The 12361-nt window shown below is 35.6% G+C and overlaps 1 long non-coding RNA gene and 1 gene segment (V, D, J or C); both read right to left on the bottom strand.

Moving 5' to 3' along the window:
• Window positions 1-4247: 4247 nt before the first annotated feature.
• LOC127160320 (uncharacterized) lies at window positions 4248-5952 on the bottom strand. The gene is made up of 3 exons (XR_007826703.1): window positions 5883-5952; window positions 5704-5754; window positions 4248-4493 (listed from the first exon to the last, which is right to left on the bottom strand). It is a non-coding gene; the product is annotated as an uncharacterized LOC127160320 (long non-coding RNA).
• Window positions 5953-6321: 369 nt separating this feature from the next.
• Window positions 6322-6787, bottom strand: LOC127160311 (Ig heavy chain V region XIG14-like). The segment is given in 2 exon segments: window positions 6322-6626; window positions 6724-6787. Coding segments are annotated over 2 exon segments (351 nt in total).
• Between the last annotated feature and the right edge of the window lie 5574 nt (window positions 6788-12361).

Raw genomic sequence — 12361 nt, 5'->3', positions numbered from 1 at the left:
ACAGTTGATAGTGAGAGTGGCATCAGGACGGACAGTCAGAGACTCAGGCTGAGTGAGTTCATATGAATCAATACCTGTATCAAATCAAATTATACCAGTTCATAAGACAGCATGACATTTAAAAATTGTTAACATGACTTTTACTAACAAAATTACATAAATAATACAGAAAGTAAAGTAAACTTACAGGATATCACTGCCAGAAGCAACAGTAAAGATGAAGAGATCATGGTTTGTTTCACAGCACAGTTTGAATGAACTGAAGTGATTCTTCACTCCCTCTAGTGATCAGATGAATGTATAAACTGACTCATGTCTTCTGTTTAAATATGCAACAGGACATTTACATAATCATACAGAGCTACTAATCAAATCTACATGCTACAATAATATTAATATTAGGGTTCATATCATTTATTGCTCTCATTAGAGACTTTATGACATGTTTTGTTTAGAACTTTTCATGAAATTGGACATGAATTGATTTTACATCATTTTCTTCTCCAACTTTTCTCATTCTTTTTGAGGGTTTGATATAATTGATATACTGCATTGAAAATAATTTTTGACAGCAACAATAGCAGTAGTTCAGTAAGCATGTTTCTGTTGGACCTGCAGCAGAAGGTTTAAAGGCCTCTAATAATGTTGCAAACTTGTATTCTGATAAAAATGCTCAAAAAAAATCTCTTGAAATATGATACAATTCATATGCACTCTTATATATTCCTATGTACAGTATGAGGATTTTTTTTTTTACTTTTTATTCATGATGTTTTGAAGTAGAACTGCTTGTGGTTTATCACTGTTTATTTTTGTGCATCATAAAACACTGTTGTGTCCTTCATCGTAATTCTCTGCTGCCACCTGTTGACTTCTAGTAACAAGTGATAAAACAGTCAGTGTGGTTTTTGTTCAACTGTACAAGACCTTTGTGTCACTGTGATTCTCTTGCACAGAAATACATGGCTGAGTCTTCTGCTGTCAGACCTGGTAGTTTCAGATACACCATACTCTTTGAATTATCTCTGGTGATTTCAGTTCGACTTTTGAAGGATTCAGAGTAGTCATTGCCACTGGCATCATCATAAACACGTCCCATCCACACAAGTGGTTTTCCAGCTTGTTGTCTGATCCAGTGCATGTTACAGCAGCCAAAGCTGAACCCGGATCCTCTACAGGACAATATTCACCATATTCATTTTATTGAAGCATACAGCATAAAGTTGATAAAGTAGCATCAAGACAAATTAGATTGAAGAAAAATAATAATGGATTATTAAAAATACATTAACATCATATATTAATCAGTTCACTGCAGCTGATGCCACACAAATGAGTGATGAAATGTCCTTAAAGTCACACAATCCATTCCAGTCAACTTTGATACAGATCATGTGGTACATATAAGACATTTGATACTGTTTGAGAAAATAATGATTTATCAAAACTTGACACATCAAAACTGGTGTCTTGCTCTTCTCCGTCCATTTCCCCATCATGATCTTGTGTCTGTAAACAGTTTGTGGTTGATATCCAGCACCAATGTGGTGTAGCTTTTTCTCAGCCAGAGGATCTCTCACTCCTGACATCCCCCAAAGCATAGTATTTCCACCTCCATCTTTAGTAGGGACTACTAAACAGACATTTAGAATTTTATTTTAAAATGCAAAGTTGAAACTAAAAATAAATTTCCATAAACACTTGCATTTTTACCACACTATATGTGTGTCCCATCAGGTAATGAAAAGTTCAACACACACTTGTGATTTTCATGTTCACTTTAACACTTGGGCCAAATACAGGAAATATGTCATATAAGTAGTCAAGGGGTCAAGTGCAAAAACTGCAAGCATGGGTATTTGGACAGGGCAAAAATTTAAGAAACAACATGTTATATATATATAGACTTTGTGTTTTAAGATGGAAGCAGGAGGAGTCATGAACTTTGGAGAAAGATTCTAGAAGAAAAAGAGACATTTACTGCAGCAATAGATGAATTCTAGAGGCAAATACTCCAGTCTCTGAGAACTACACATGGCACTTTTGCCTTTGTAACACTTTAAGTCTTACATAATGAAATGTCTTTTGCAGTATTTTAACCATTTTACTTTGTACAGATGATCTCATCAGCCAAATTAGGGAGTTTGACCAAGTGATGCTGCTCAAGAAAAGGAGAGAAAGAAGAGGATGTTGTGAATTGTCTGTGCAAATTATAACAGCAGGAATGTTTGATAAAAGGGTACAACTAACACAGATGCAAATGTCTCCCTCCGCAGCTTTCTGTCTTCTCTGTTTCTAAATGAAGACCTCTCCACAAACAAGACTGGGCTGATTGCTTCCTTTAGGTCTTCTCAGCTAAAAAAAAAAAAAAAGGGGGGGAAAGAAAATAGAATTATACAGAGAATGTTAATAATAATCTGTGAGCAAAATATTTAAGTTATAAACTAATATGAATGAACTGTAAGAGGTTATAAAATACCTTTTTTGGGGGTTTTACATAAAGGTATTACAAGCATGGAATAGTAAGTGTAGTGATTACTGTGGTATCTGTCATAAAAGCACATCAAAACTAGCATTACAGTGGTAAAACCATAGTAAGTTTGGTGATCATTGTGCTATTACTATACATATCACAGTCAAACTAAAGATACTGCAGTAAAAGCATAATACATGTTGTGGTTATTGTGTTTTTTTAACTGAAACTGCCACAGCAAAACTACAGTTACTGTGGCAAAAACGTTTACTTAAACTTTCACAGTGAAACTGCAGTTACTGTGGTAAAACATGGTAAGTGTCATGTTTACTGTGTGTTTTAGCTTCAAATATCACAGTACAACTAAAGTTACTGTGGTAAAACACATGGTATGTGTCATGTTTACTGTGTTTTAACATAAAATATCACAGCAAAAATGCAGCTGCTGTTGTAAGTGTTGAGGTTACCATGACTTTACTAACTCTCACGACGGTGAGGCGGCTGTGTCGGATTGCGCAGTCGGGCGCAGTAGCTCTATAACCACTGCGCTGACCGAAAGCACGATGGGAAACGACTGACTGACGACACAACTTAAAGCTCATTGGTTCAGGTGGTTCTCTGTTTAAATTATGCATGAATATTCCCAAACACTATGCCAGTGCGATCTCTGTGTGAGATATGTGATTGCTGTCATATTTCTATAAAAAAACTAAAATACACGTTAAAGTAAAAATGGATGATAAATATGTGTTTCGTATGGAAATAAATAGCAAGCACTTTGAGTGTTCGGCTCCGACACAGTCACCAGAGCTGATGTTATGTTTATACCAGCAGCGTCGCACATGCTTCTGAAGCGGCTCTCTGCGCTGCTTCTGTAAAGATACACATATACGGCTCTGTGGATTAAATAAAGCCATAATCCATATAAATCCCATCAAAATTCGTTGCCATGACTTATCGCGAGAGGAATTACGTTTTAGTCGCATAACATCGGTTAATGGAAATGTTGTCATTTTGCAATACTTTTTTATCGACATTTATAAAATATCACCAAAGTTTTGCACAATCTGTAATGGAAACGCACCTACTGTAGACTTATTTGTTCAGGTTACATGAGTCGATCTCTGGAACGTGTGGTGAATGTTTCCTCCTCCGGTGTTTCTTTCACAGGCTTTTGACTGCTTTATTTTTTACTAACCACCAGATCGCGCGTTTTCGACACACTCAAAGTTTTGAATCTTTTCCCAAAACAGTCAGCGGAAAATGTAAGTGCTTCAAGAGGCTTTATTTGCCCATCACCACTGTCAACTCTTGAATTAATGAGTGTCAGGTCCCGCTTGCTTACTACGAACCAGAAGACGCTCCCATTTTTGACGCAAGGCCTCATGGGGCATACGAAACTTGTGGATAGAATGTTCATTTGTTGCTGATGCAGTAATTATTAATAAATAGTTTAGTTCTTCATGAGTTATATTAACTCATAATTAGCTGTGCATCAGTTAAGAATGAATTAATACATATTTGTGCATCCGTATTGTAAAATGTTTCCTCAGACTTTCAAAATTGGGCTGTTGTCAGTCAAGTCCACTTTGCCAAGTCCAATGTGTGTTTGTCAGTCAAGAAAACATTCAGTCAGTGAGTCAGTTTGAAACTGCTTGACAAGAGCGCCACCTCTTGGAAATTGAACAGCACATCTGGAGCATAAATGAAGTCAACAGGAAAGTTAGTGGTTTTTGTATTGCTTTGACACTGAATTCATTCACAGTGAATCTCTTGCACAGTAATACACAGCAGTGTCTTCAGTCTTGAGGCTGTTCATCTGTAGGTACAGTTGACTGCTGGAATCATCTCTGGACTGTGAACCTGCCCTGAACTGACTGGGAATAGTAGATTGGAGAACTGGATCTGCCAATAGTTGATACCCATTCCAGTCCTTTACCGGGTGCCTGTCTCACCACACCTGCCCAGTAGCTGCTGAATGAATATCCAGAGGCAGTACAGACCAGCCGAAAAGACTCACCTCACATTATTTAGGAATGAGTTACAACCATGTAAAAATATTAATAACAGGAGTGAATTGATTATTGTTGTCATTGCTGATTAATTTCTCCTCTACAAGAACCACAGTCAGTGAACACACTTATGACACAATGCAACTTGTGGAATTATATATAACAGTTTTGCATGAACTCCTCCTCCAATCTGTCATTACTTGTTTCTACCAGTGCAGAGAATAAAAAAAAATAGATGCCAAAGTTAGTAAATGTGCAGTGATGAAAAACATATTGGGTCTTGATAAAGTAATCAAAAATGTATTTGTATTTGTGAAATTTATGAGAACATGTTGCATAAATGTTACATTTTTGTGGGTTTTAAATGTTTTTAAAGCATTATTGATTGATTGATGGATGGACTGAGAGTTATGTGATGAGGGATGGTAGTATGTATATCTGATTCATGGGTTCAGGTTTTTTTTTTTTTTTTTTTTACAGAGCTGTGGCTTGTCTAGTGTTGCACAGTTATACACAGCTGTGTCCTCAGTCTAGAATTTATTATTATTATTTTTTTTAAATAAATAAATATTATAATTATACAAAACTCGTTATTCTTTTATTTTGATGTACTCATGGACTTTTTCCTTCTTATATTAAATGTATACCGTGGCACATACTGCATTGATCAAAGCTGTTAATTTACAGATATTTAAAAAAATCCAGGCAAAAATAAAAACAATTATTTTTCACAAGCATGCAAACACTAGAATATAATTTGTGATGGAATTACTGTAAGACTTATTTGTGTTTCCTCAGACTTTTAAATTGGATTGTTTGTCAATAAAGAAAACATTCAGTCAGTGAGTCAGTTTGAAACTGCTTGACAAGAGCGCCACCTCTTGGAAATGAAACAGCACAAGTGAAGTCAACAGGAAAGGTGGTGGTTTTTGTATTGCTTTGACACTGAACTCATTCACTGTGACTCTCTTGCACAGTAATACACAGCAGTGTCTTCAGTCTTGAGGCTGTTCATCTGTAGGTACAGTTGACTGCTGGAATCAGCTCTGGACACTGTGAACCTGCCCTGAACTGACTGGGAATAGTAGATTTGAGAACTGGATGTGCCAATAGTTGCAACCCATTCCAGTCCTTTACCGGGTGCCTGTCTCACCACAGCTGCCCAGTAGCTGCTGAATGTAAATCCAGAGGCAGTACAGACCAGACGAAAAGATTCACCTGGTCTTTTTACCACATCTTGAGACTGAGTGAATGTCTGACAATGAATATCTGTGGAAGAGAGAGAAATATAATACAACAAAATGTAAAACTATTAAAAAGTAAACCCAATAGTGAGCTTGCTAAAAATACTTATGCATTAATACAATATTAATATTATTTAGGAATGAGTTACAAACCATGTAAAAATAGTAATAACAGGAGTGAATTGATTATTGTTGTCATTGCTGATTAATGCTCATCTACAAGAACCACAGTCAGTGAACACACTTATTGCACAATGCAACTTATGGGACTTTTACGTAACAGTTTTGCATGAACTCCTCCTCCAATCTGTCATTACTTTTTTCTACCTGTGCACAGAAAAAAATGGATACAAAATTTGGTAAATGTAAGTGATGAAAAACATATTGGGCCTTGATAAAAATCAAAAATGTGTTTGTATTTGTGAAATTTATGAGAACATGTTGCATAAATGTTAAATTATCAAGTTTTTAATGTTTTTAAAGCATTATTTGATGGATGGATAGATAGATTGAGAAATATGTGATGAGGGATTGTAGTATGTATATCTGATTCATGTGTTCAGGTTTTTGTACAGAGCTGTGGCTTGTTTAGTCACTGTGACTCTCTTGCACAGTAATACACAGCTGTGTCCTCAGTCTGGAAATTATTTCCCTGTAGAAACACTGTGTTTTTGGACGTGTCCTGAGTGAAACTGATCTTGTTTTTCACTGAGTCTTTAATGTTAGTGCCACCACCACTACAAAGATATCCGAGCCATTCCAGTGCTTTTCCAGCAGGTTGACGGATCCAGTGAATGCAGTAGCTTGATACTGAAATCCTGCAGGAGATGGAGAATGATTCTTGAGGTTTCACAACCAGAGACGAAGGTTGAGTGAGCTCAACACAGAAAACACCACCTGAAAATAACAATAAACCAATGTGTCATTAGTACTTTTGTCTCAAAACAGTTATGAAGATTATTTCGAGTTTAAATAAAGCATCAGTGAAGCTCACAGGATGCAGCTGCTGTCAGCAGTAGTAGAGCTGATGAGAAGATCATGGTTTAAGATGATGTGAATTTCTCCTTCTGACCCCCAGACACACTTCACTTTAGTACATGGAGCAGATGAACATTTGCATATAGTCATGTTGTTGTCCAAGATGTAAGAAATTCATGCTTTTGCCATTTAATCTATTTTATTTGATATCTGGAATTGATTTCTAGAAAAAAGGGACAACATAAGTCTGTAAGCACAAAAAAAATAAATAAATAAATAAATAAATAAGGAAATGAGTGGACATGTCACTTTTCTCTAAGGTATAAAAATATTCTTAATATAAAGAAAAACCTTGGATGTTTTGATATGAAGGCCTATTTAGAGATTTTTATTGGTCGTTCATGATGCATGCAGATTTTTATTTTGTAGCCTTTTTTATCATTATAAACACTGCAATTTTATAGCAATTTGTAGTATAAAATTGAGAAACCTCTTTATACATCTGTTGTATAATCTAGACCTCATAATCTAATATTTATCAACACAAAATTATATAAATCTTAAAAATAGTGCCAAATATATGCATATACCAAAAATTTCAATAATACAATAGCCAGCTCTTGGTAATGAAACAACATGAGCACAACCAATGATTTTGATTAAACATATTCAGCAAACAAATTAAGTGTAATACTTAGTGTTTAATGTATTAAATGCACATTGCCTGTTTTTCAAATAAATTACAAAGAACAATAAAATATTAGGTACAATGTTATATTTAAGCTGACCTGTGTTTCCTACTAGGCCACAATCACAGTTGTGCTGATATTCGGGAAAAAACAGCATGACTTCCAGTCTGATTTTACTTGTATACACCAGTTCTGTAAACAAGCTAATAACTGAGTTACTTAGTATTGCCATTTACTTTGTTTTTGCTCTGTCAACGGCAAGAAGTAGTGTGACACAGTGAAAAACCACAGTGAAATGGTCTGCATATCAGTACTTTTGATGATTTTCAAGAACCAGAACTGACTGTTTTATAAACACTATATATGAATTTTCCAGTATCTGCAATATATATGAATGATGAATTCGTTTTTTGAATGAACCTGCCCTGGACTGACTGGGAATAGAAGAGCTGAAAACTGGACATGGAAGGTCTGACAATGAATATCTGTAGCAGAAATTAATTATTACACTAAAACATTTACAGAATCTAAAGCTGACTGTAGTAAATTAAATTTAACCTAATTTAGCAAATGACATTATTTACTGACCATGTCAAAATTATTTTAACAAGAGTTGACTGATTTTTATCATCAGTGTTGACTAATCCTCCTCTACAATATTCAGATCTGTACACATTACAAAGCTTTTAGCAGCTTAAGAAGAAAACACATTGGCGCTTTGATTAACTAATACTCACTGGGTGCTGTAGATAAAAACAATAGCAATAATCTAAAGTAAATGACTCTTTCCATCACAGGACTTAAAGAGCTCTTGGTTGTGTCTGTATGCACCAGTTTATATTAGAAAGGAGATTTGCATCAATAGTTTTTAAGTGAACAAATTAAATTCAAATGACAACCCTTTTCCAGTCAAGAAAACAAACATTCAGTCAGTGATGTTCGAAACATCAAACATTAAGACTGCTTGACAAAAGCACCACCTCTTGGAAATGGAGCAGAAATTAACTCAAAAGTAAAGGTGGTGGTTTTTGTATTGCTTTGACACTGAATTCATTCACAGTGACTCTCTTGCACAGTAATACACAGCAGTGTCTTCAGTCTTGAGGCTTACAATAAATAATTGGATAAATTTTGCATGACTTTCACAGTAAGGATTACAGCAATATACTGTGAAATATACTCACAGCAATTTACTGTAATTTTATATCTGTGATATTACAATGCATTGTTGTAAAAGCACAACTGTATACTGTAACTTCACAGCTTCAATGACAAAGCAATTACTGTCATATTACAGTACATTACTGGGGAATTACAACCTTTTGCTGTACATCATTACAACAAGGCCCTGTACTTTTACAGTGTGTACTGTGAAAATAATGTACAAGTTGACAATAATTTACTGTGAATTTACAATGTACACTGTGGAAGTCATGCTAAAATTGTCCAGTAACTTACTGTAAAAGTAATGCAGATGAAGCTTCCATTTACAATCATTGTACAATTAACCCCCTCCCCCCAACAAACAACTCTGAGGTAAAGTCAATGTTAGCCCAATGGCATATTTATTAAAAAATAAATATTTTTCAATGTACAGGTACATTACAGTACACGTACTGAAAATGCAGAGAAATTGTGCAAACTTGCAATTCAACTACCTGTGTCACAATAACAGTAATAAATCCATCTTAAAATACAGAGAAATTGTGCAAACTTGCAATTCAACTACCTGTCTCACAACTATTCAGCTAGCTGTGTCACAATAACAGTAATGGACAGGATGGGAACGAGGCCTTCATGGCAAGATAAGAGAGCAAGGGAGAGAGCGATGAAGGAATGTCGTAAAGGGGTCAGGCGCTCCTCTCAGTCTCAAACATTATAATGAGTCCACACGCAACAGCATTGTGTAAAAATCTTGTAGTGCAAAGTTGTCTTGAAAAATTACAAAAAGAACAAGGCTACTCAAAACTGAGCCTGACAACTACCGCTGCAAAATAAATAAAAAAAAAAAAAAATACTATGATGCCCACTCAAAGTCAATAAGTTTCCTCAAAAGGGTGCTCACATGAGGGTTCATTGTTGTCCGCTTCTTGGTCTTTGAGCCTCTTTCAGGATTGATGCCCAGGAAGCACCTGTTAATAAGCAAAGATAGTTTCAGTTTTAAATAGACTTACAGTATGTATTGCAGACAGCATTTATCAAGGTGTGCTTTTTGCTGTGCTTTTTCCCCACATCAAACCCTAATAGATTTATAATCCAAACTTGTTAGATCTTACTCTCACCATACTTTTTTTTAGCCATTTTTAGCCAAGGTGCCTCAGGTTAGGTTTGCCTGAGGCAAAGTGGTTGATTTGAGCCCATATCAACGGGCGCCGCCACTGAAATGCGTCTTCACGCAATTGGCCAGTTGATAAATTAAAACCAAACCCTGTTGAAAGTATGACAAACATCCTTTTCAATTAAGGGCCTGAGAGCATTTTGTTCTGCTTTTAAAGAAAATTTCATCTACTTCATTCAATACATTTGCATTTCGCAATAGACGTTTCAAAATCATCATCACATAGCCTGCCCCAAAACAAAATAAATAGCTGTGATTGGACCGGCAGGTATTTGTCAGCATAACATGTGTAGAAACCCAGACTGATCTGCAGAGCGAAACTGAATGAGTTCGCGAGATCAGGATGGTCTCACCAGGCTAACCTCAGGTACCTCGTTTGTCAGCATTTTAAACCTCAAGACAATCATTGAGTTGGAAGCCTGTACTATAATGTGAATTACAAGATTAAATGTGATCTTTATAAAATACCTTTGAATGAACTCCAGCGTCGACGATCCAGCGGCAGGATACTCAAGGTTGAAGACGTAATAGCTGCTGAAGAAAGCAGCTACTCCGTGTAAAAAGAAAGGGTGTGGGCCCATCACGACATGTCCCTCGATGGATAAAAGCCATCCAGAGGGCTTCATCATGTCACCTGAAATGAACAGATACAACATTATGTGTTATGAGCACTTTGTGATCTGCTTAAGATACAAAGGGCTATACAAATGCTAACTGACCAGCATCCTCCAGTTCAGCTTCAAATCAAACATGGGCTACATAACAATCCATGTTATTCGTTTTTTTAACACCAGCTCCTGTAGAAAAATACAAAATACTCTCTGGTTATCTTTATTCTTTTTTAATGGACCGTTTGAATCAGCAGAAGTTATTAAAGTACTTAACACCGCTAACTGACCAGCATCCTCCAGTTCAGCTTCAAATCAAACATGGGCTAATGGCCTAACCATATAACACAAAAATACAGACAATAAACACTAGCTCAGTCATGTTGTAACTGGGATATCCCTGGATTTTTTTTTTTAATGGACCGTTTGAATGTTATTTTAAACCGCAAAGCCCTGCTAATCTACAAAAATAGTAATGTTTGTCCCATCAATGTTTTTTACAAACACCAGATTTGTCGAAACGGTGATAGTGACATGAAAAATTATTAGCGAAACTGTCGTCATTACTAACTACTATTAGCAAATGCTGTGAGAGAACTTTCAACAATTCCGGGCACTTGCTAACAAAATGTGAACTGTGTCATGCGATAAACGTTCATTTGAAAGTAAATATTATTATCATATTAAAATAGCATGGGTGTAAGTGCTGCAAACATGCATGCTGCTCACCTTCTCCATTCAGCCCAGAAGAGAAGAGGGACACGACGGCGCCTTCAGTTTAAAACAGTTCGGTTATGTCATGTGACTTCCCAGGGCATATTTCAATACAATATTTCACTGTAATAATACTGTTTAATGCTGTGAAATCCTTAATTTTTTCACTGTGTTGCTGTGATATTACAGACCTTGTTGTGATATAACAGCAGGTTTTAGATTGCAAGATTTTACTGTAAAATAAGAGTTAAATGCTGTAAAATCCAAGGATACTGTAGTTTTTACAGGTATTCATTGGGATATTACAGGGAAACTTAATTACAACAAGTTACTGTAAAATAATACTGTTAATTATTGTGAAATGATGGTAATTTCTAACAGTGTTGGTTTTGTGCTCCAAGATCACAAATGTGCAGAGCGGTGAGTCCCCAGGACCAGGATTGAAAACCACTGCTCTAGACCCTTTTACTGTGGCACGAGTCCCAGTTACTAATAAATCATAATGTGTTAATGGATATTATCATATATTAGCCTAAGAATTGTTGTTTTTCTGACAATATTACAGTCAAAGCGTTATGTGTGACAGTGTTTTTTTTTTTTTTTTCACCTGTTTAGATTAATTTACGCAAATGGTTTGCAGCAGTTTCCCCACACAGAAATAGTAACAGGATATTTTATAAATAATAAAAAGACCAGTGAGAAGATCATGGTTTAAAGTAAACGCTGATTTATTACTCTTACTGATCCACAAAGCAGATACTCCTCTTTTGTACAAAGAGCAAGTAGAGAATTTGCATACAGCTTTTCAATTGTCCAAGATGTTTGTCATTTATTTGTTATATACATTAATTGCTACAAAATTCTACAAAAAAAAAAAAAAAAAGATGTCATCTGTGACCATAAAGAAAACACACAAGGAAGATCCGTTGTTTCACTTTAAGAAATTTTGTTAACACCTTAACTTGTATGTCAGGTGTCTGTTGAAAGTATTGGTAAAATAAATCTTCTGTAGTTATAAGTATATGTTAAGGATCATTTTAACTACTACTGTCAGACATCTGATAGACAAGTTTCAGAAATAATGTATGAAGCATAAAGTATGAAGTACTTTCATTTGAAAACATGCAATAAGTGCCACTGATCAAAGCTGACAATTTCGAACTCGGGTCATCCGCACCACCATTGCGCTACATGTTGACACGTTAACCATGAGGCTACTGGTGCTGGCAAAACACATAATTTTAACAGACATAAGAACACATTTCATGATGAAGCTCTAAGGCTTAGGCTATTTGTGTTTCTTCA

This window comes from Labeo rohita, unplaced genomic scaffold, assembly GCF_022985175.1.
Source record: "Labeo rohita strain BAU-BD-2019 unplaced genomic scaffold, IGBB_LRoh.1.0 scaffold_325, whole genome shotgun sequence".
Taxonomy (NCBI): Eukaryota; Metazoa; Chordata; class Actinopteri; order Cypriniformes; family Cyprinidae; genus Labeo; species Labeo rohita.
This window is presented reverse-complemented; position numbering and strand designations above follow the sequence as displayed.